At 41.6% G+C, this 24,894-nt stretch overlaps 1 protein-coding gene across 7 annotated transcripts in view; it reads right to left on the bottom strand.

The window, feature by feature from the left end:
• The window catches only part of FGD4 (FYVE, RhoGEF and PH domain containing 4), a 100,312-nt gene that overhangs the window by 44,532 nt on the left and 30,886 nt on the right, over nt 1–24,894 (bottom strand). Inside the window, exon 1 of one of the 7 annotated variants that reach the window (XM_015628991.3) lies at nt 19,028–19,615. The exons of 3 other annotated variants lie outside the window; for them this stretch is intronic. Coding sequence is in view for 1 of the 4 variants with exons in the window: in XM_015628990.3 (XP_015484476.1) it covers nt 6,367–6,382 (16 nt within the window). In the remaining 3 variants the exon portion in view is untranslated. Of the gene's footprint in view, nt 1–3,391; nt 3,488–6,366; nt 6,580–9,148; nt 9,167–19,027; nt 19,616–24,894 lie in introns of those variants that run through there. 3 more of the 7 variants (XM_033514542.1, XM_015628990.3, XM_015628992.2) reach the window with 3 other exon arrangements.

The raw sequence follows: 24,894 nt of genomic DNA, 5'->3' as shown, positions 1-24,894 counted from the left end.
TTACAAGACTTACAAAGTGAATACAGTTCCTGACCCTACCACCATGGACCATGAACTTCACATAGCTAAGAACCACAGGATCCAAAGCCACAAAACAAGAAACATCAAGAAAGAAAATGGGTACAATGAGAAGCATCAGCTCCACCACTCCACGAACAGGCAGGGCAAGTTGACCCTGTAGCCCAAGTCAGCTGCCCTGCTGTTACTGTCTCATTCTGCACCAGGTAACTTCAGGTAATTCCTCCCTGCTTGTCAGCACTGCCTTTTGCCAGTTCCTTAAGTCATGATGGCAACTTCCAGCTCGAGAGCTGCTTCTCACATGGCTGCATTTCACAAAGCTGCAGCAGCCTCCTGACTACATCTGTCACCCTCTTCCCCCATGGTGGTAACGGGAGCGCTGGTGAGTTCTGTATCTGGGGGCACTTCCTCCCCTCCCTGTCCCATGGTCTCTTTACAGCTTGAACAAATTTTGTGTGGCTTTCTTGAGCTCCTACTGCATTAATAGTCATTTTGAATACGAGCAAGGAAAAATTGACAGGATTTTCCTAAAGGTATTTTTTCATTCTGGTTTCTCTGCAGAGCTGCGTGAGGTGAGCAATGTCCCCATAACTATTATTTTATGCAACAATAAAAACTTTCACTAAGTTTTCAATTGTCACCAGCATTTTCTGCACAGATGGCAACCATCATTTACTAAGTGTCCCAAGCTGCTATTGACTTAACAGGACACCCCATTTGTAAAAACAGATTCACTGATCACAGAAGAATCACTTGTCTGGGAAAGGGCTATAAGACTGAGCCTGGTGTTTCTTTCACTTGATTTGTTGTGTTTTAAGATTATTTGTTTTCCTATTCCTTTTATCATATATCAAATAAACAGTATGACACCATGTTGGCAGCACAATTTAACTTCATATTAAGGAAAGCACCTGCAATACTGGGATCAACTGAAGGGAAAATGTAGCTGACTAGCTCATACAAATCACTGGAATAATTCAAGAGGATTCATTAGCATATACTTACCAGGCAAATGCAGGAATTACTCAGACAATGACAGAAAGACCTCCCCTTCTATAATTCATAAGCCATTATAAAATAACAGTGTGCTTAGAGAAATTTGAGTTAACTACAAATTTCATCATTTTGCTCAGTATTCATTGCTTCTGAACTTCTCTAACAAGTCACAGACGTCTCAATCTTGTTCTCTGCCCAGTTATCTGTGCAGTTTTTTCTTCTCAACTCAGAGCTATTTTGGAAACTATCCGTATGCTTTGAGGCATGAAATCAGCTATTTCTGTAGATAAAAGGACTAAAAGAAAGCATTTTTAGAAACAGGATGCTAAACAACCCAAAGCAAAAGGCCCCCACAGACCCAAAGGGGAAAAAAGAGAAACTATCTAATTACAGAAGGTTGAAACTGTAACTGATTTATTATTTCAGAAGATCTGAGCAGAAGTTGTAAAATACACGCACATTCAAGTAATTTAAAGAAATAAATACATAACACAGTATATCCAAAATGCAGAATGGCCAAAGATCCAGAAAGAAGTCAGTATGGGTCAATAAAATCACCACTGATAGATGGAAACTGTTTCCCTGATCCAGCTGCTGCAGCAGTCCATGTGTCCTGCCAGCATCTGACAACCCAGAGCGCATCCAGCAGCCAGCTGTCACGGACACAAGTTGTTCCACCCACTGCCCTCCCTCCCCCTGCCTGTCTGCTCCCACCACTGTCTGTGCACCAGTGTTGGCACCCATCTAGCCTCAGGATGCCGTCTGGGAAAGTTAAGCCATCAGAAATGTAACCAAAAAAAAATAAAGCAGCCAGTTCCATGTATTCATTCACCTTAGATGCACTGGAGCTTGGGCAAGGATGCAAATTTATTGATAGGGAAAGGAAGCCAAGATTCTCTTTCCAGAAGCAGGTAGCCACGAGGTAATATTGACTTTATTGAATTGTATCTCAGTGGGGCTGGAGAAAACAGTAGGGACAGAAAGGAAAAACAAATAATAAAAACAAACATTATCTACAAACGGATGGCTTGAAATATGCTCCAATTACAGAAAAGGCAGCAGGGTATTAACTGCACAATAACATTACAACAGGCACTGCTTCCTGTTACACGAGAGCTTACAAGTCAATGTGAGCTGGGGAAGTCTGTGATAAGGTGGGGATGGAGAGGAGCCCTGCCGCCCCTCGGAGCGGCCCCAGCGGTGCAGCTGGACCACGGCTGCTCCATGGCCACTGCCTGGCTCTCCCAGGCTTCCCAGGCACTCCAGCCTCCCTGCCAAGTCACCAGCAGCCATCAGCTACGAAACACCACGGAACAAGCAGCTCCCTGGGAATGCTCACTGCACCAAACAGAAACATAAAGAACCCAAAGCTGGACACTTCACAAGAATTCAAGTGCTTCCTGCTTTTGACCTGGTTGAGGAAAAAAAAGTGAAGAATAGCCACAAAAAGCCTCATTTAAGTGCATTTAGAGCCTTCCTGTGAAATCATTCAGGAAGGACCTTCCTTGTCCAGTCTCTTTAAAGCCTACCACAATTATGCCAGCTTTTACATCGTCTCTTTTCCGTAAGGAACAAGAAACCAATCACCATTTCACATTAACCCACTGGTTCATAATCACCCTTATGTAAGGAAGCCAAATACTAGTTGCCTGGAATCCAAATGGGGAAAAAGAAGTCCCTTAGCCCTTAATTGCCAGAGATGACCACTCTTTGTGCTGTCCACAGAATTCACTTCAGGTTAACAGACCTGCACATGAATGCATTTGCCTCTTGAACATTATATGGATTGAAACAGCTTTACACTTCATGCTCTGAACAGGCTGAAAGATTAAAATTCAGAAACATTCTGCTGTTTAGTTCTCTCTCTTCTCTTTTCTAGACATCCGTTTAAAATCTGTTAAAAAAAAAAAAAAGCCAAAAAAACAGCTACTGTGACAAATTTTGAATGCTATTTCTTAAAATTTATGAAGCTGGAGAATTCACGTATCTTGTCTCTATGCAAACTTGAAAGTCTATCACACAGGTACAAAAAGCTTAATAGTCCTATGAATATTTATCTTTGAGTGTGCAAATGGATAAGAAATACCATTAAAGAAAGAAAGAAAAAAAGTAATATAATTTGAAAGTACATTAAACCCAACTGGACTTCAGAAGAGAAATAATTTTGAAGTGGCTGAAGTTTTGTCCAACACACCTCAAAGAGTGCAACCTTTCACTTTGCAAACGTCTCAAAACGTGAATGTTTGAACGCCCCAGGACAGACCAGAAAAAAGGCTGCTGCCACCCAAACTGCAGCTACCCCAGAGTGAGACAAGATGAGAAGTTCCATCCTTTCCATCCCTCCACACGCCTGTAATTCCCACTGCTCACTTCTTACCAGCTCTACTGGGCTCGCTGGGTTTCTCTCCAGGTCGGCATAACCCCGCACAGCTCCCGGGTGAGCACACATGGGTTTTACCAGCAGAGTTTTGTACAGTGGGAGCGAGCTGAGCTGGCTCGTGGATGGGCCCAAGAGCCCCAGGGAGGGACCTGGCAGCCTCCTGGCAGCCACTGCCCACTGGATCACTTGAGCTGCTCGCATAACTGCAGCCCAACAGAATGCTGCTGACTCCCATGTAATATTTAGAGTTCTTCTTAGAGCCTCAGCTCTTGGCATGGGAAAAAAGAGCATTGTAATATTCACTAAAAAAAGTGGATGGTTTGCATGATGGGGAAAAAAGTTTTCCAAAACAGAGAGAAAATAAAGTCTACAAAATTACTCATAAAAATAACATTTGTTTAAGGTTAAGCATTTAACTCCTTTTCTAATACAAGGTTTGGCAATACTCCAATCCCTCTCCACCTCACATGATGTAAACCAGCTGTTGCCTCCCCTTCTTTTTGTTTCCTTTTTTATAGTGATGGGTCATGAGTGCAGGGGTTTTTTCACAGGCAAGCAAGAGCAATCATAATGTGTTAAATATTTTGTGGCAAAGTAAAGGAAAGATTGTGTTTCCTAACTACCTGTACTTCTCAAGGTCAAGCACTGCCTGTAAAACTGTAAGAAATACGCAAGCACTAAAGCTCCAAACTCTTAACACTAAAGAAATGCAATCCATTGTTTTGTAATAATTATAAATCCAGGGCAGAAGGGAAGAGATAGAGGAGAATTATTTTTAATTTTTAGTAGACTCAACAAATACACTGGATTTACAAGCACTGGTGTAAACCAACAGACATTTTCTGTTCACACAGCACTATCATGTAAAAGACTAACATAAGACTAAGTGCTGCAGGCACAAAGAAAAGCATAATGATGGCATTAATGGAAACAATGGAGTCCCTGCTGACTTTTGAGTCATGGTACCAATGACCTTTTGAAAAGGTATTGCTTGAAATCAGATTTTTTCCTGATAGTGAATACTGCTATTGAAGGAATATAAATCTATAAAGTTTGGGTCTTCTAAAACATCAGCGCTCCAGGAAAGGTACATTCTACGTATATGTTGTGGGGCTTTAGTGCTTGGAAAAACTGCTTTTGCTCAGGTACCTGGAGACACTCAACTGCCTATAGTGACAGGAATGAATGAACTGCTGTGTGAATTTATATTTCCTATAGGTACTGTCCCTCCTTTTGCCCCTCACCCAGTCCTGGCAGTCAGCACTGGAAGGATTGCTTTGTGTTTCAGACTGGAGGCAGCCAGTGCTTCAGCAAGGCACTCCCTGCTTCTCTGACACCATCCAGGGGGATCCAGGGATATCTGTCCACTTGATTTAAAACGCACACAAGACTGGAACTACCTGCTGCCACCCTTTCCCTGTGCACTGCCTACATCCATAGGTCCCCTACACCTGACAGTATAATTTAAGTCATCTTAAAGCAGGTACAAATTTATTTGTGCATCACATAGTTAATATAAAAAAATACAAACCAACAAAACAAACCACAAAACAAATATCATAGCTTCACCACTCTACTTTGTTCAGACTGCCACTGTCACATGTAAGAATCCTGTAGGCCTTGGCCCTTACAGACTGAAAGTAAGCCAGGGGGTAAGAGGAAATAGTATTTATAAACACCACATTATCCTTCCTGAAAAATCTGTAAGATTCACATCACATTTACAGGAAAAGGATACGCATTACATTTCCTAGAAAACAGCTCTTAAGAGACAGCTCAGAGAAAGAAAGCTTCCTACAAACACATGTAAATTATTCTCAGGATACAACAAAATGGTATTTAAGGAGTGGGGGGAAAGTTGTGATTCCCATCCTTCTCGTTGATTATTAAAAGCTAGAGGGGAAAGGGCAGTTTCAAACTTGCTCATAAAATAGATAAGGAGCCAACAGAATTTTTTCAAACAAGTATTCTTTGTACCCCCTTAAAAAGGTAGATGCCCCCAACTACTGAAATCAGGAGAACCAGACAGAACTATTTGGATAGCTCTACTGCAAGCTTCTCCAGCAAATCTCAAACTCACTCAGCCGGTAACTTCCTTCCCTCTCTTTAGCCTCAGAGGGTTTTCCAGAGAGGGAGACTAGCTGGCTAAACCCAAACCTTCCACAGATCAGTTTCACCCATCTCTCTGTGAAAAACCTAATTCAAATTATTTGCTGTTTTATATTAAGTGGTAGGGTTGGGTATGCCTTTTGACTGAACTTACTCCAAGCTGAATTTTTCTCAGAACTGAAAAATGCACTCAGAAGTAAAGCAGTATTTTCAACAGTATTCTTTAAAACTCATTACAAGCATACAATGGAAAAAAGTCAAACCTTTCACTGGATGGTGCGATAAAAGATGTTTCTTTTTAAAATTATGGAAGCCAATTCTGTATATTATGTGTAGCATAAGCATCAGTTAAATGGATTACTGCAGCATTATATCTGAAAAGCTGGGTGTAAGTCACAGGTGTACGCCTACTTCCTAAAAGAATGATATAAATCTTATGCAGGACATAAATCTTAGAGGCAATGCTTTCTCATAGGTACGTCCTGTAGAAACCTTACCGCTAAGAACAGAGCTCAGTGAATCTGGCAAATGAGCCAGGAACTGAAACCACTTATAAACATCACAAAAAGCGATTTGCTTTGAGAAAGTCCCGAGCTGGTGAAAGCAGCAGCAAGAGAAGCCAAAAGCAGCGGGGTTATTGGTGTGGCAGATGTGTCAGGCAATCCGCTCAGGAGCCTTGGAGCTCATTTACTGCGAATAGGAGGAAAAAGCCACCAGAGCATTCCAGCTGTATTGCATCACAAGGCAGCTGATGTCCACCGCTTTATTTGCCTCAGACTAGAAAGTTTAACTCTTGGTGTCTCTGGACACAAACACACCTTGAAGAGATTCAAGTTTACCAGGAGCATCCCGGTCAGCCTTACCTGCTTCAGAAGACATTGCCTGCCAATTCAGTCCAGCAGCACTGCGCGAGGAGCTGACTCTGCAATGGCAATGACCCTACGAGAGGCTCACATTTACCCCATCCACAAGCCCCACAAGTGGCCAGACAGGCTTCTCGGGGGATGCTCGGTGTGTGCTGACAGCTCACACGCCGGCTCCCTCCTCAGCCCATGCTCCTCCTCCCGAGGGCGAGCCCGGGCTGACAGGAGAAGCGCAGAGCAGCCTGCCCAGAGAAAAGAGTGAAGGGAAAGAGGAAAAACAAAGAAATCAGCTTATGTAACAAACAAACTGCTGGAGAGAGAAGGAGGAGGAGGAGGAGGAGGAGGAGGAGGGACTACAGTAAGTTGTTTTGTCTAATACCTCAGCCAGTGTGAAAGTTTTGTCACTATTAATTGCGATGCTGTTTGAAACGAAAGCGGTATCGAGGTTAAAGGACATGTTAATATATTTTTCTGTTCGGTGCTTTGCTCGCCCTTTATATTGCATGGTGCTCATTTCAAATCATCTTTTGCATTTCCTAATGGCTCTTTAAATTTATGCCTAGAATTAAGTACACAGGATACCAGAGCACTGACCAAGAGAATCGACATTAAAGAATTGTTATCAAAACATTAGTTTATTTGGCATAGATTAAAATTGGTCAGAATAATTTAAAATCAATTTTTAAATGACATAAACTCCATGTCGTGCTCCAGGGCAAAATACAAAGATATTAGAGTGAATTATGAACTGAGGAAATACACAGTTTCAAAAAGCAAAAGGAATAACTGGAAAGGGAAGTTACCCCGAGTAACTTTCTTTTATTGTTCAGAACTCCCACACCATGTGATCCCCAGCTGGCACACATTCATCTCAGAAGGAGAAAAAAGCTGGGATTTAAATCCAGCCCTGTGAATTCTGATAATATGAATCAGAATGTAGCAGCCAGCTGAGGTTGTTTTCAACCTCTGGACCAGTCCAAACCACAGCTCCCTGCAGCCCCTTCCATCTCCAGCCACGCACAATCCCCACGCTCACAACACTGCAGAGCTGCTTGGAGGGGGGAGCACCAAGGGAACACACTTGCACAACAATCCATGAGAATCTGTTTGTCACTGAGGGCACAGCCTCTGGAACGGGCAGCTAATTGTTTCCTTTTATTACAGATGTTGTACGGCAGGGGGATATTGCCAAAACCAGCAAAAAAACAACTTTTCTCCAGATATTTCAACACTTTTGTGCCTTTTCCTTCTTGAGATGAGCAGATGCAGGTTCCATATATATGGGTTTGAAACCTAAATGAACACATTTTCAGCACCCTGGCTGAGATTTAGAAATTTTCTTTCTGTTTTGAGCATTTATTTTTAAACTGCTGAGCTAGGAAGTTGCATTTCCTCATCCCTGTTACCCCTAGCAAGTAATCCCAGGCTCCTTAAAGACACATACAAATTTTATTCACCCAGGTCATCGATGCACCATTAAAATAAAAAATACCATTAGCTGAGTTTCATAATCAGACCAAGAGAACTCCAGTGCTAGAACTCCAATGCTAGATTTGTATTTTGGAAGTTCAGCTCCTCCAGGAGTTCAAAGCTCACCCCTGTTGCTTGGCTTTACACATGAAGTGCCTTTATAACAGAACACCTTCTTGCTCCAGGAAAGCCTCTGTTGAGAAGGTAAAATTGCTGCTCAGTTTCTCACATTTGGAACAAACCACTTTCCCCAGGAGTCTGGTTTGTCCATCTGCCAGTGAGTGAGGGCTTTGCCAACCTTTCTTCAGCCAGGTCTACCCTTCCCAACCCAGGAAAACCACTGATAATGCCTGTCATGCAAGTACATGCCAGATTTTAAATTCAGATTAGATCAGCAATACAGCTTTCAATATTGACACAAACAATACTGTAGGTTAGAAAACTATGGGACAAATGGCTACAGAAGAATTTAAGAAGCAATTGTTTTAGATAAGCAGCTACATAAACTGTTACTGACCAATGCAAGCAAAGAGAAGGGGTCAAGGAAAAGTAGGGGCCAGACAAGAGAGTCACTGCAGCTCTGCTACCACTCAGAAAGCAGGAATTTTACACACACGAAGGAAACTGGGGATCCTATTTCGCTTCCAGAAGTAACAACATTAAAACAAGTATAAAGAAGTCACCACTGCCCATTTTTGACATACATATTTAACTCCTCCCCTTTTTAAAAAAAGTAATATATTAATTGTGCCTTATCTATTTGATTAGCTAGCAGATAAGGGGATTTAGAAGAGATTAAACTGCTAGGAGGGGAATATCTCATTAACCTATTACCCTGGTTTCACAAGTGTTCTACGCCCAACTTTGCTTTCTCTAAAAGCAGAAACACACAAATTGCACAATGCAAGTATCAGCTGAAAACTCAACAACAAGAGGTGCAGCTATGTCTTCCCTGTCACCAAAACATTCCTATGAACGTTAAACAAAAGTTAATTAAAAAATAAGGTTAGTTTTATTAATTTTCTCTAAAAGGCAGATGAAGAGGCACAGAGAACAACTGATTTTATTTAACTGTTAAATAAAACAAACATTCTCATTAATGTGTCATAAAAGTCATGCTGCTAAGATAAGAAGTTGCCATCATAACCAGAATAACTACAGACTAAACACTGCATGCTTTTAGTCCTTGCAGAGCAGACTAGTTCTATGAAACTACGTTACCCCAAATAAAAATTGTTGGCTCATATATGATTTCCTCACTCCAATAATTAAAATTTTCACAAATGTCTCACAATAAATAGATGGCACTTACTTTTTTCTCACTTCCAAGCACCTCTCAGACTGAGCCATACCATCTTTCTGTCAGTACTTTCCCCATTTTGCAGATGAGGGGACTCAAACTGTGTACATAACTCATTTGAATATTCTGAATGTGATGAAGCTGAGAAGGAAGTCACATGAGTACTGTTAGGAAACCTGGAAAGCCGAACCAAGTATTAAAGAGCTACGTGAGCAGTGTGCCACTGTGACACACAGCCCCCAAACCCAAATTGGCTCATGTGACAGTGAATCACAGTCCAGCACTCAGTGTGGCTGTCCTCTCCTCCTTCCTGCAGACTCAATTCAGGCACAAAGTGTTTGAAAAGGTTTGCTGCAGATCATGCACAGTTTGTGTAAGCCAGGGAGGAGAGGGATTTTTGTCCCAGCCAAAGGATCAGTAAGCCACCTGCACCCTGACACAGAATTCAAAAGGAGAACTTCTGAAGCATCTCCCAACTTTCTTTTTTTCCATGTGAGAGATCTGTAGACATCTCAGTGAGTCTAAGAGAGGAAGGCCCCTTTCACAGGGCTCCCACAAAGCAGCTGTGGCTGGCTCACACTGACCTCCCCTTTCTCTTCTCCATTACACCCCAGTACTCCAAAATCACAGGATTTCTGTATGGGCAGAAATAAAAGCATGCTTTGTCCTCATCCCCAGAGAGCTCCTGAGGTGCTGTTAAAAGCCCCTCTCATGAGCTGGGCAGTAGTCTGCAGAGGGGTTTGACTTGGCTCCCAGCTATTCTTAGGGAAATGGGATCGGCTACAGGACACCACATAGGACTGTCCCAAAGTGACCCTCACTTCTGTCACACCTTCCACATGCTGTCCTTTTCCTGACTCGTGGGACAGGCTAAAACCAGTAACAAGTGATTTTGCGAAGAAGCCTGGATGGCTTAAACAAAATGTATTAAAAAAAACCCCAAAGCACACAACTTATTTAAAACTACTTGTTAAAGTGTCTTGTTAAAGTGCATCCTTCAAGCTTTGCCCCAGGGCATATAAGGAAGGAAGAAACAGTCATATCACAACTTAATATTTGTAGGCATATAATGAATAAAAGGACGGGGGGAAATTTGATATTAAGGAAGTGACCTACAGAAATTAGTGATCACCAGGAAAAGGAGGAGGGAAAGTCCACAAAGAAGTGGGCTGGGCAAGGAGGATGTTTAGGAATGGGTATTCAGGACTGCTGCAACAAGGAAAAGCAACAATATCTTTAAAAAGGTGGGCAGTTAACCCTGAACAAGGTGAAAAACACTAAGGGATCTGCAGCCCAACAGAAACACATTTGTTGAAAAGACGTTTTCCCATCCAAATTCTAAAAATGAGGAACATCTATCCCTCTCCTCCCTAGCTCTCCTGGTTCACATGCAAGATTGTGACTTCATCACATTGCAAGAAAAGCAATCTCTAGGTAGATGTGATGATCAAGTACCATGCCATAATTAGAAAGTAAACAGCAGTATTTTTCCATCCTTTTTTTCTTTCCTTCCAGCTCAGTTGTAGTATGTGTCCCAAAGGGAAAATCTGTGGTTGTGCTCAAAGAACACAGAATAGAAGCTCTTAGAGGAAAAGAACTTTCTGTCCTATGTTTGCACAGCATTTGTCACTGTAGCATCTTGGTGTCTGCAAGTTAGACCAAGAGTAAGAGTAATACAAGCAACTACAAAACTCTCCAAACAAATAATGAAATGGTTGCAATTCAATGAAATCAGAGAACTATATCAAAGATCACTGAATGCCATCCATTCTATTAGAGTTTACAAAAGGAACATTTCTTCTATGGGAACTCTGGTTTTACATTAACCATATAAAGCTGGGTTTCTGTAGCTTAAAGCACCTTCCATACCTGAAAAAAAAAATAAAATCCAGGAATCTGTGGTTCATTTGTCAATCTTCTTTAGTAAAGAAAGATCAGCAAGTGTTAAAGGATTTCTGGTTTAAGACATGGGAAGTGGTCAAAGGCTATGTCTCCATCAACTAGGTTTGATTTGCCAATTCTTCTGTTTAAAAAAATAGTTTAACAGTTTTTATTTCTAAAATCTCCTTTCTATATATACAAATGATAAATGTATATCCTGCAGAATCATGTTATGATATAGGGAAGGACACTCATTTTCCAGTTAATGTAGCTTTTGGTCACACACAAAGCACATGTGCACCCCACAAAAAAAGGCCATGACCCAATCCAGGAAGAACACCACACAGACCTGTCCTTAGATTCTGCAGTGCAGTGAAAGTATAGTGAATTCATAACTTTAAAATTACCCCTACTACATTAAAAAATCCAAACAACAAACTCACAAAAGAAACAGATCAGATTGCAGTGACTGTGATTTCACTTCCATATAAAAATCAAATCAGGGCAGTGCTAGATACTAAAAATAAAGTACAGATTATTCTGGGTTTGAGTTAATAAAACCTGCACGGAGGGTTCACAACAAACAGCAGAGTGGAATGCATTAATACACCTCTGAGGTAGATAAGACTACACAAGATATGATCAAGTAAAAAAAGATGACCAAAAAACCAGTCAAATGTTCTTTATTTGACAAGAAGCAGTAGTAAATGTTTGGGTAATCCACTGTTTGATGCAGAAAGCATCAAACACCCAAGCCCCATGGCTTGCAGCATCAGTTCCATGATCATCCGTGTCATCCAGATCATCCATGTGATTTGTGCAACAGTATTTTGCCAGATGCTGAAAGCCATATTTACCATGAATTTGTTTAGTCTTTCCCTGAATCCCATTTACATTTCTTAAACAGAGTATGTGACAGTACAGACATTTTTAACCTATTCCACCTTAGCTCTGACTCTAAGCTTTCTGAGAAGAAACTTGAAAGCACAAGACATTTCCCCTTCCACCTCCCTGTCACACTATAGAAAGTATCATATGAGCTTTCTCCAGAACTCATCAGTTCCTAAAAGTCACATAAGCATAGAATGATTTGGATGGAGACCATTCAGCCCAACCCTCCTACATGGGCAAGGACATCTTTGACCAGATTACTTTCAGGACAAAAAATATCACTATCTGTTCACAATGCTTTCCTTCAGCCTCAAATATAGCTACAGCTGTATAGTAGATACATATAGTAGTCTTCTTACTTTGTCCTGTTAGGGCCAATATAATCCAGTATTTACAGGACAGTCAACAAATTGAGCCCTTCTTTGCAGGCTTTTTCTGCCCTGCCATTAACACATAGAGCTGATTTTTTTTTTCCAGTCCATCCAGCCTTGTGTACCTCAACAGTCCAGAGAAAAGTGATCACAAGGAATTCAACAAACCAATATGAATCAAAAAAGGGAAGGTGAAAATACAGACAGCAGTGACAAATAAGAGAATGCAGAAGTGTATTTCAACTTTTGGAGCAGCAAGGGTCAAAGATCAGAGAGAGCCATGACTGTTTTTATACAGTGAAGTTGTGCTGAGAGTTAAACATAGCCTTGGAGACCACACCCACACTAATGAAACTGTAATTTCCCTTAAATTATTGCCATCCACACGCCAGACCTCATCAGCCAGCCAATAATGACTTTTCATCATTTATTTCAACACAAAAGCAATCAATAAGCTTTCCCCCACAGTTCCTTCACTGCTATCTCTGAACTCTAAAAACCCAGAATCAGAGAAGATGCCAGCTACAAAACAGACACAGCCAGGTTTCATTGTTGTCTTTCTTATGGAAGGAAATTCTAAAACACCACCCGATTTTGTGATAAACAGGATTAAAGCAGTGCAAAGAAAATCTTAATCCATTAAAACATGATGAACAGACTAGAGTATCAAAGAACAGTAAGTAGATCACATGGGATTGAGAGGCTTTTCCCTCTCATCATGACTGTGTCCTGGGCGTTGTTTTCCACTGAAAATGTTTAGTATCAGATTGAGGGAATATCACACTTCTGCTCACACAAGCTGAGGACACTCCATGGAAGACACATACAAAAAAACCACCTCAGCTACCAAATGAAGTTTTGCTCCTGTGTTAAACAGCAACTAAAAAAGCATTCTACAGTGTTCAGAATTTTTAAACATTGGGAAAATTTTGGAATATTTGGAATATTTTCAGGCAAGCCAGGGAAACACCAGGAATAAGACCAGTAAAATCAGTGACAAATCTGAAAAATTTAATTCAATTGTTTAAAAAGACTATATTTTAAATTCAATTAAATCAGCCTTACAAATACATACACACACACACAAATGCTCAGTCTCTTGGGACCTAACCAGACCACAGCTTGCAGAACAAGGGGCAAAACTTGTGGGCAAAGCTCTTCATCTACAGTGCTCCAGAGTAAGCCTTTAAAATGAGCATTTCCCCAAAGTAAAAGGATGCTAGCAGACAACAGAGGGATGCAACATTGCTGACTTCACTGAGGGTTAACTGTGCTAACACGGCTAACTGTGAGTATTTCACTGTATTAGATTTTAACTGTTGTGTTTCAGTTCTCAGGCAAAGCTCTAATTCCATCACTGAGCCTTTGAATTTATTTTGGCTTATAGCAGCTATCTTTAAGAGTGTTTGTAGCAGCTTCCACAGTTGAAACTGACTTACACACAGAAATCTTGACAAGCCAAGGGACTAAAACACTTGCCAGTTACATGATAGTGGGTGGCCAAGTCATAACAGCAACATAAGGCTCCAAGGAATGGTGTGAACAAGAGCTACTGTAGAGAACAGACATCAGAATTAGTCTTGGAAACTGCCTTGACTCACAGAGCTGCCAGAGAACTATTTCAGCTGGAGAGAAAAGTGGCTTTAAAGAAAGGTCTTTAAAGAAAGGCAACAGGTAATCTTATATAACCTATGAAGCCTTTTGATACTTTAGAGAGCTGAACAATACTCAGCCACACTGAACAAGTAAAATGAGCATAAATTATTTATTCTGTGTCTCAATCTCATTGTACTGCTACAAGCATGGTATGGGAAGCCATAAAACTATTTTGAATCACAAAAAAGCCACTTCATGCTTTCACTCATCTTCCTGAGCATCAGTGACCTCCTTAAGAAAGGGAGGAGAGTAAAAAAATGGAATAAATATTACCTTGTGTAGAAAATAGGACAGCAGCGTAGGAGAACACAAAGGATGCCGATAGGAGGAGGAGATACAATGAAGAAAAATTCCTGGTGAGAAGTTCAGGTCCTGCCCTGCAGGAATGACTCATTACAGAATCAAGCTGTTCTTTAAAGTATCTTTACAATCTCTTGAGCTAATTTTCCCTCTACTACTCAAACAGCAGCTATGTTTGACATCTCTCCAGGGAATACACCACACCACCCATGGCACTACTTAATGCCTTCAAAACAAAAACCTTGGTTGTAGAAAAGTCTGTAATTCAGGTCTTCTGCAGCCTCAATCCCCAGTTCATGAGCCTTTGCTGAAAAGGTTTGCATAAATCCTCGTTTCAATCTTAGCAAACAGATTTTAAACAGATACTCAGTACTATAAACCACAGCAACACCTAATTGGGCAAGTGAACACAGATTTTGGTTTGGCTTTTGGCAAGTGTTACTACAAGTAGAAGTGGAGCAGACAAGTTACAACACTGTTTAATATCAGGGTTAGCTACACCTACACCATCTCCACGAAGGTAAAGTGCATCTGTGGCAGGGGGAAAACCACAGCAGGAAAGTACAGTCTGAGGAAGGCACAAGCCAGAAAATGTCTACAGATGGGCAAGAAGAAGTACACAAAAACTGCCATGAAGGTTCCTTCAAAGATCAGCAGCTGGAAAAGCACTTCTACTTGAAAAAGCACTTCTGCTAGCCATCTGTCAGGACTAGAAGGCTATTCTTCCCTCAATTCAAAATCTGGCTGCTCTGGGTTACCATTCTTCTGAAGTACTGGAGACTGGCTTGAGCCCACAAAACATCCTCCTGAGAGCAGATTTCATGTCTCAAAGTGCCTGCTTGAGTTTTCTACTGACAGGGATCTCATGACACTGGCAACGAGTCCAGTCTTTCATGTTCAGTTTTTGAAGCATAGGGTAACACTGGCTTTTCATCATTTAGCAGAGTTTAAAGCTCTCTTTAAAGTTTGCTGCCCTTAGCCATAACAGTCTGTGATTTGCAGCATGCCAGAAGAAAAGCCTGCTGATCATCTAAATGACAGGTAAGTTATAAGGCTACCTGTGACTGAGGCTAGCAGTGGGGAAATCCCACATAAAAACCTCTCAGTGACCAAATGGCTCCTTCCAGTCCTGAGCTCCACATTCCCAAATGCATTCAAGGACTTACTTTGCTGAGATATTCATCAAAAAGTAAACAATTCCTATTGCTCTTGTAAGTCCAAGTAGTATTTTTATACTTAAAATGAACAGCTAATTACACAGTAAGAGCAACTGGATGAACTGGGTAAAAATAAATAAAAATAATAATTCCACTTCAAGATACCCTGTTGCTGTCGTGTAGTCATTTCTTCCCATTCTGTTCCCCTTTCAACTTTGAATAACAATTAGTTGGGGGAAATATTTTCTGAAACTATTTGCAGAACTCCTCTGAGTCTTCAGGTTCTTCAATTAGACACCTTAACGAAGTGGAACCACATGGAAGGACAAAAGTATTTCCGTACTAAATGCAAGACCCTCTGGAAAAGACTAAAAAAACCTACCACAATTCACAAAAATAATTAATCTGCCAGTCTCTCCCATTTAGTTACTCACTATCTCACTGCACAGGTTTAGGATGGTGATCAGCTTTAGAACAAATTCAACCAGTTTGATGTTTTCTAAAATCTGGTACAGCACTTCCCAGCACCGTGGGAAAAACAAGTGTTAATGCCTGAATTTTGACCCCACCCACAGAAAGCTTAAAAGGCACCAGCAATTTGACGTGGCTAAGGCCCAGCAAACAGCCCAACAGCAGCAGTGCCTGTGTCAGCAGGTTTATCCTCCCACATCCAGCGGCTGGAGAACTCCATTATTCCATGGGACTTGCAAAGAGAACAGTTTGTAAACAGGCACCAGGACTTTCCAAAACAGCTGGCCCTTCAGAGGGAGCTGCAGGCTTTAACCTTGAAACAGCCATGCTGCTGTAAGGAGCCAGTGAGGAGCCTGGGCTTTTTTGGTTGGTTTTTTTTTTGTTTTAATGTTCACTATACACGAGTAAACGGCAAAAACAAAGTGTATTGAAAACGAAGCATGCTCAAAACCTCCACCAAGCAGCAGCCCGAACACAATGCATAAATAAACCCAAGTCATGTCAAACAGCATTCCACAGTCATGTGTCAAGTGAAAAGCAGAAAGACTTGTCTGTTTGAAGAAAACAATTGTGATCGTTTATGCACAAGCCACTTTCCTATATATTGACTCAGGATTTTACCATTTAATGACGAGTTTCCTCAAAGCTTAGTGAGAACAGACACTATAAACAAGATTATTATGAGCTCATTATATACTAGGTTGCATTTCTAGACACTGTTTAGTTGTGAGTTCATTCAAAATGCCCTTTTATTGTGAGATGATGTACCTAAGTTTAGTTTACCCTCTTAAAATAACACAAATTGAATCACTACTCAGTATGACCCATCATCTCTGCTGGCCCCCAAAGCCTGTATTTTAGACTAAATCTCCTTCAAGAGATCATGTAGCAGATTACATTGACAATCATTTATTTGCGTTAAGCATAAACATCAGAGCCACTTGTAATAATTTACCAAAGATTAAAAAAAAAAAGCCTTAGAAAAAAAAAATCATTAGTTTCCACCAGACATTAAACAGTTCCTCTCTTATATAGAAATGGGATGTCTACTATGAAAGGCCAGATGCTCAAATGGATTAAACAGTGTCTAGCCTTTAAATCCTGCACCCACAAATCAACTCTGACCTAGTGACCTAAAGTAAAATTTAATAATAAAATAAGTATCTAACAGACACATATAGACCAATCAAGACAGAAATTTAAAAGAAATTAAAAAAAAAGTTTCCCCTATGACTGAACATTTACATGATGCTCATCAGAGAATATAAGATCTGGAGAGTGCAGAATGTGCAGTCCCCTGTTTATCCTTGACAAAGGTTGAGCAGAGGCAGTGGGAAAACAGGCTCCTCAGCAAGGCCCCAGTTAGCAATGAGGAGAAATCACCTCCAGAAAGGGTACACAAGCCATTACCTTCCTGCCCTTAGGACTGCTGCTGTCTGTGAAGACTTGCCAGCGAGACAGTAACTCACAGGCGGTGACAGTGAATGCTGTGGGCAGCAGCCGCCTTCCTCCAAACAGAGCGGGGAAGAGAAACACATCCCACAGCAGCATAACCTTGGGAGAGCTGCCCTTCACTCCAGCCAGCCCCACGATAACACCTGAAGGGTGAAAGTCTAATCTCTTTCCAAGCACAAAAGCCAATCTGCCCCTTTCCTTCTGACAATGCAATTACAGACTTGGGACTTGCACGTGTGAACAAGCCCATGCAGCCCATTAACAGCAAGTTTTGCATAAATCACCAACTTCAAAGGCAATGCAATATTTAAATCCTGGGGAAGGAAGGGAATTTTTTGAAAGGGTTGTTTTGGTTTTGTTGTTTTTTTTTTTTTAATTACAAATGGATACAGCTTTCATTAAGGTTGCTCACCCAGTTGCACCAATATGAGAGTGTTACGTGGTGTCTGAAAGGACTCCAGGCACATATACCAGCCTCCCACAAGCACAAGGAAAGCTCATTCACCACAAACAGTTAAAAGTACTCAAAGAAATAAAAACCCTCTCAACCTCCCACACACTTTTGTTAGGCACCAAGACTTGAAAAGCATCTTGTAGGTTAAAAATTTATCTCAGTCAAATATGTTGCAATCATGACTTATTAACTCTATCAGCAACTTTCCGTCCAGACTCCAATGCACTGACATTTTCGGCGAATAAAAGCAGAGGACAGAGCGGTTGAATTAGCACTGACACAGTTTTAATTAAAAGCCTCCAGTAGTGTTGTCCCCTGCACCAAATAAAAATGGCAGTTCTGGCAAGAGGGATGCAGCATAAGACCTTTATTTGAAAAGGGAAAGCCCATATGTGACTAAGAACATCTGCTGAAGTAACATTTTGCATTTTTGGGGTGCAAAATTTTAATGTTCCCTCGTTTAAGTCAGCAATTTGAATTGCACTTAAATGTTCAGCATACATATATTATAAAAAAAAAATAATACTCCTCGCTCCTGAAACACAGCAAAAAAAGTATTTTATAGGACAAGTAAACCTTACAAGGACATACTTCTAATTTTATTTTCCGCTTTAAATTAAATCCTTATATCAAAACAGTCACAATATTTGCAGAGAATCCTGAAAACTCACATCAAGTGTCTTTATACAATTAAGCTGTATGAGAGAAATAGTCCAAAATGTTTGGTCACTTGGTGAGTTAGAAAGAGGGACAGAGGGTGGGAACGAGGAGTGGAAAACCTGCTCCTGCATTCTGCCTCCCCTACGCTGCTTCCTCTGGGCAAGCTGCATAAAACACCCTAAACATCCATTGTATCACCAGCTCCGTTCCAACATTTCCCCCTCGTCTCACCCTTCATGCCAGTAGGAAAACCAAACACGGATCACATGCAAAAAGAAACCACTCGGACAAAAAGCGACCGGCGTGAAAAGACGTGTAAATCAAACAGATCTGGCAGCAAACAGCATTTCATAAAGAGCAGGGATATGGATTGCTCCATTTGTGCCAGTTCGGCCAGTTATTGTTCTGACTTACTACTTTAACTACCCCAGATTAAACTGCTTGAACTGCAGCAGACAAACGAAGATCCTGAAAATGCAATCCCCACACACCCTCCTAACAATAAGCATTATTTCCCTGGCGCTGCCATCCTCGAACCTTAAAGCCACTGCATCAATTAAAAATTACCTACATACGAAATGAATTTAGCACCGACCTTGCAAAAATCTCGCTCCTCTTGGCTAGAAATCATGGAACAGTTTTGGTAAAATCCTTTTATGTGCTCCTCCAGCCAGCTAATTCCAGCCTTCCATTAACGCACTCCATTGCAGATAATTGCCGACAGCACACGCTCCCCTGCTTCTGCCGGTTCCCAAGCCAGCGAGGATAATCACATTCCAGCAGGGAGGGAACAGATGGCAGCCTCCATGGTAACCAGTCCTCCCCGGCGAGTGGCAGCCCGGCAGGCTCCCGGCGAGCGGGGCAACAAGCGCTCTTTGTGCCGCAGCCCCGCCGAGCCGGGGCTGGCTGGGCGTGCCCGGCAGGTGCACCTCCACAAAACCTGCCCACAGCAGCGTGTCACCTTCACACCGCCCGCTCCGTCTGCCGGGGGTGACACCGAGGTGGAGCTGGAGCTAAACGGGAGTTCTGCTCGCTGCTGAAACACAGCGCTCAGGGGAATTAGCTGGGATCCGTCTTTCCCCCCTGACAAAATGGTTTTGTGAAGGCAAGCTTATTTCCCCCGAACGGGTTGGATTTCAGCACGATTGGAAACGATTGCCGCCTGATGGCTATCTCCCGGACTTTGAAATTGCTCCCCGCGAGATACCATGATCTATTGCTCAACAAGAACCGCACAGACCCTCTGTTTTGGTCTCAGGGCTTCTGTCAGGCTTATCTGCTCTGCATCTGCCCAGATCGATGCTGATTCAGCAGCAGGCAAAACTGCCCTGGCTCTCTGCTGCACTGCCAGGAGAGGCGGGGCTGGAAAAGCCTTTTTTTCCCTATCAAAGGTGTGCCTGAAACCTCTGCTCTCACCGGGCCAGACCCTGCACAGCTCCACACCTACAGAGAAGGTGTGTGCACCAGCTCACAGAATTCCCACTGATGATGTCTGCAGGGAAAAAGGGAAGTGGCTTTTCACATCCAACCGATAATGATCTTCGCTGCAAAATAAAAGGGCTTTGAAAGAACATATTAAGGTTTTAAATAATGATGAGTTGCACAGTCTCAAAATACTTAAGGTTTGAAACACTGAATATACAATAGCCTTGACTCACACAAACTTTCTCTGCCTCACTCTCTAAACCACTCAGCGCTTATGACTAATGGCATGTTGAAAAAACTGGGCAATTTTATTTGAAGCTGCACCAAATTTAGACCTCAGGTTACTGCATGCTAACTTAGGTCTAGCAAACAATTCTTTTCAGGAAGGGAAAATGGTTTCCTTTCTCCTTTAATCTTCTAGCTGGCCCTGCAGAATAACTTTCATTCCTCTAAAAGACTGAAAAACCCTCAGCTGGACCCCACCATCACAAAATCATGTCTTCTTCTGCAAATGGTTTCAGGCATAGAACTCTATGATTTTTTTCTCTCCTTCCACCCAAATTTTCAGTTTTCCTCATCCTCACTCCACAGGGATGTTTATCTTGTTCCACAGCAAGCCCAGAGAAGTTCACATTGGTAAGAGGCACCACTATTAAACTGCCAGTGCGTTACCACTGGGAGCCCTTCAGACCTCTGCTCACAGCACAAGAGTAGCTGAAATCCACACAAAAGTCCACAGAAAGCTGAAGACGACACAGATTTCAGAAAGAACTCACAGAACTCACAAGGTTATTGCGGATACTGGTGAAAGATGTGGGACAAAACCCAGGTCTGCCAGTTTGTCCTCCAGGACTAGTAGACCATTCTGGTTTATGCTGCTAATTACAATCCACATTCTTCTTCTAAATAAGTAATCTTTACATCATAAAAAAATTCTTAAGCTTACATGGACATAAGACCTAATTATCCATCAGCAACTGCAGTAAAACAAAGTAAGGAAGAAAACCTATTCAGCTTGCCAATTGTTAATATAAAAACTTTTCAGCATTAAAGAATCATGAAAGGCAGCAACACCATTTCCTTTTTGCCCCCCAAAAATAAAGACAGTGTCTCAGAAATTAGTTTTGATGTACTTATAGATTTTTACGCATTCATGCATTTCTGCGGTTAAAAAATGGAGCAATTACAATTCTTAGCAAATTGACTTCAAAATTATAGGGATTCAAGTTCAGTTTCAGTCTTTTTTCCATCATGAAAGGGACACCTCCTACAAAACAATTTTTTAGATTTATGTTAATTCTAACTTTGCATTTAAAAATTAAGTTGTTTACTGAAATATTATAAGCCATCTTGGTATTGTAAAACCTGTTCCATACACCATAAAAACCCTTAGACCATCTGTTCTTGAACAAGAACTAGCTGTACTCATTATAGGAGGATTGCTAGCAGAATGAAGGGCAACAGCAGTCAGAATCTATTTCAGCTTCTTACTTGGAATTTCTTTAATTATTAGGTCTGATTTTATGCAGATACAATGTGTAGGAAAAAAAAATAAACCACATGGAGCAGCCATCACACAAAGGAAGGGATAAAAGGACACACTACAATCTTTGACAGAAGCCATAGGTAACATATATGGAGCAACACTAAAAAAAGTATTCTCTGTTCATACGAGAAAAGTTTTATTTAAGCTACTTGAAAGGGACAGAGGAAAGCAGCACATCCAAAATGATTCTGAGGAGGGATGGACGAAGAAAAGAAAATTCAGACATCTCCCCTTCTTCTTTGGCTCAGAGACAGAAGTTTAGGAATAAACTGGTTTTAGCTGGAAGACATGAATGGAAAATGAAGAACATATTGACATCCGGTGTCCTGAATTGATTCCATTGAAAGGATTGTCTTTCACAACAATGACACCATGTGCTTCAGCTTTTCCAGTCCCAGCTGCTATCTGACAGACCAAGATTTTGGCATTTTATTCAGGCTGATGGAGTCTGAAACTAAGCTTTAGAAATGTACGTTTTTCAAACGGGATAAAGTGGTCATTTTGGTAATGACCACTTAAAATTCTATTCATCCAAAACAAGTTATGTGAGATTAGCATGAGGCATACAGATAGCAGTTACCACCATTGTCTGCATAAGATTTGAAAGCTTGAACTAAAACCAACCACAGAATCTAAGTAAGTGACATGTCAGGCCTCACACACACATGGTTTCAACTTGTTGTCCATTTGTTACACCATTTCTTAGAGTTCTACTGAAACAGGCTTGTAATTCCTGACAGTTGCAACATTTACTGCCAGACAAGGTAAAACAATAGAACATTGATCTGCTCTATTATAGTATTACCTTTGTTTCTACAGAGAAATCGACTACAATATAAATACAGGCTCATAGAACAGTTTAGGTTGGAAAAGACCTCCAAGATCATAGAGTTCAGCTGTTAACCCAGCATCACTGTATTCATCACTAAACTACATCCCCAAGTGTCACATCCACACATTTTTGGAACACTTCCAAGGATGGTGATTCCAGCACTTCCCTGAGCAGGGAGTGTTTGATCCAATGCTTGATAACCCTGTCAGTGAATAAATTTTTCCTAAAATCCAATCCAAACCGCCCCAAGGACAGTTACTTGTTACCTGGGAGAAGAGCCTGACCCCCACCTGGCTACAGACTCCTTTCAGGTGTTTATAGAGAGTGATAAGGTCTCCCCATGGCCTCCTTTTCTGCAGGCTGAACACCCCCAGCTTCCTCAGTGGCTCCTCACAGGACTTGTGCTCCAGCCCCTGCTCTTCTCTGGACACACTCCAGCACCTCCATGTATTTCTTGTAGTGAGAGGCCCATAATGAACACGGGATTTGAGGTGCAGCCCCACCACTGCCAAGCACAGGGGCACAAAATGGCCATGTATTCCTTTTAGCTCCAAACCATCTACTACTGAAGAAGCGCACCTCAAGGGAAACAGGATGTCTACCTTTTTAAGAGTTTAAAAATTATTGCTATTCTCATAAGCAAGCATAAAGGCTGAAATTTGCAAAATTTCCTCTTACTTTTTCAAAATCCCAAGACTTAGCATTTTTTCTGTGACAAGCACAGGAGGGCCAATGCTTCCACACTTCCACTGCCTTATCTCAACTGGATGTTTTTCTAAAAACCACGGCACTTTGAAGGAGGAAAGCAATGAATTTGGCCCTGCAGACAGCAAAAGATTCCTCTTCAGCAGCTCTGAAGGAGCCAAAGGAGACCTCAGGCCCGGTGAGATGCACTCCTGTTGCTTCCCCAGCCATTTCAGGCCGCACGGCTTCGCACTGACCCCTGCTCCTCAGTGCCACAAGAAACAAGACCGTGGCATTTATTGCTCTTTCACAGGGTGCCCTGAGAGGAGATGTGTGCTGGGCATGGAAAAAAGGGCAGCTGTTTTGCTTTTGTCCTTATAGGCAGCGTTTGGTTCATGTGATGTCAGTGTTTTGGGCGATAAACCTTTCCCTTCCAAGCTGCTGCTCTTTACAGAAGGGGGATTTGCAGCAGAGAGGTGAGCTCTCTCCTCCTCTCCACCTCACTGACACTGTCTCCAGCCCCTGCAGCAGTCCTTCTTCCAATGTTACAACAGCTGTTCCCATGGACATTCCTTTTTGGCAGCTGTCACTGAAGGACAACAAAAGATCATGGGCAGAAGTTGTACTAGGCCAGCTTAGTGATCGCTTCGGTCCACAAGCCTGGAAGTTATCCTTCCTTCTTAGGCAGCTCTCCAGAATAACTTTCAAGTCACAGAAATATAAGAAACGAGGCTTTTACTGTTTTGTCTCCAAAGATAGTTATTTTCAGATCTCAGCACCAGCCTGATACACTAAAAAACATTCTGTAAACCAGAATTGCTTTAATTTCCAAGCAGTTTATGGCACCTCTCCCACTGAGCTGTATCAATAGTGACTTTGAGTTAGTAATACCTGTGGCAAAGATATTGTTTCTTCCTAAAGCCAAAAACAAAGCATATCTAGAGTTATCCAAGCATAGTGATAAATAAAATTTTCAAGTATTCTTGAAAGTAAATGATGTAAAATTTAATTTCAAGAAAATCCGGCCACGGAAAGTCTCTAAATCTCAGCCCCTTCCTCTAGTAAAGAAAATCCTTCTGCTAACTGAAAAGACACAGCTAATTAACAGAATTTTACATTGTAAACACTGAATTATTTTTATGTCAACAGCAAAATGTAGTGCACAAAAGAATTGTTAAGGAGATTTGCAGAGGATCCCTCAAGAGCATTGCAGCTCAGACCTTGCACAGCCGAGGCATGAAGCAGTTCATACTGGTGGTATCTGCCCAGGAGCAAGAGCGCTGGATCTAGTTTTGCAGGTTGTGCATGAATGGAGAGAAATGGAAAGCAAACATCAAGAGGCTTGCCTCACAACAGCGGAATAAGCTGTCACACTAATGCATTCAATTAAAAATTAAAAAAAAAAAAAAAAGAAAAAAAAAAGGCAAGAAGTATGACAAAAGTAGAGCAGATTTCAGCTGAAAACTCAGTTTGTCAAGGTAGGACAATTCAGTTCACTGTCTGGAAGCACCCAACAATAGGGCACAGCAACCAGCAGACGTGCCTGATTATTTCTGCAATCTCACAGAGTGTTTCCATGGAAAAGCAGCAGCCTCCTAGGTTTGACATTCAGCGTCTGACAGCTGAGCCAGCCAAAACTCAGACTCACAAGGCTCAAAGAGAGATCACAGACAGCTCTTTGGATCTGGTTCTGAGCAATGGAAGAGTAAATCCAGCTCTGGGAAGAGCCCAACCCCAGGGGTTCTGCTCTGTGCTTTTTATTTACTAGTTGAGTTCCCAGTGAAAGCGGAACAGACATCAGAGCAGCACATGGGTGGGAGCTGTGGCCACGGGGCTTTCCTTTCTCCTTAGGCTTCATTAAAGCATTTCTGAAAAGTCTGTATAGGAACTGAAGGACTGCTCTTGGACAGAACTGGCAAAACAAAGACAGAAATGCTGGAAGAAAAATAGCCTGTACATTCCCTCCTCTATAAAT

Source organism: Parus major, chromosome 1A (assembly GCF_001522545.3).
Source record: "Parus major isolate Abel chromosome 1A, Parus_major1.1, whole genome shotgun sequence".
Classification (NCBI taxonomy): domain Eukaryota; kingdom Metazoa; phylum Chordata; class Aves; order Passeriformes; family Paridae; genus Parus; species Parus major.
Note: the sequence above shows the minus strand (reverse complement) of the source record. Positions and strands in the feature narration are given on the sequence as shown.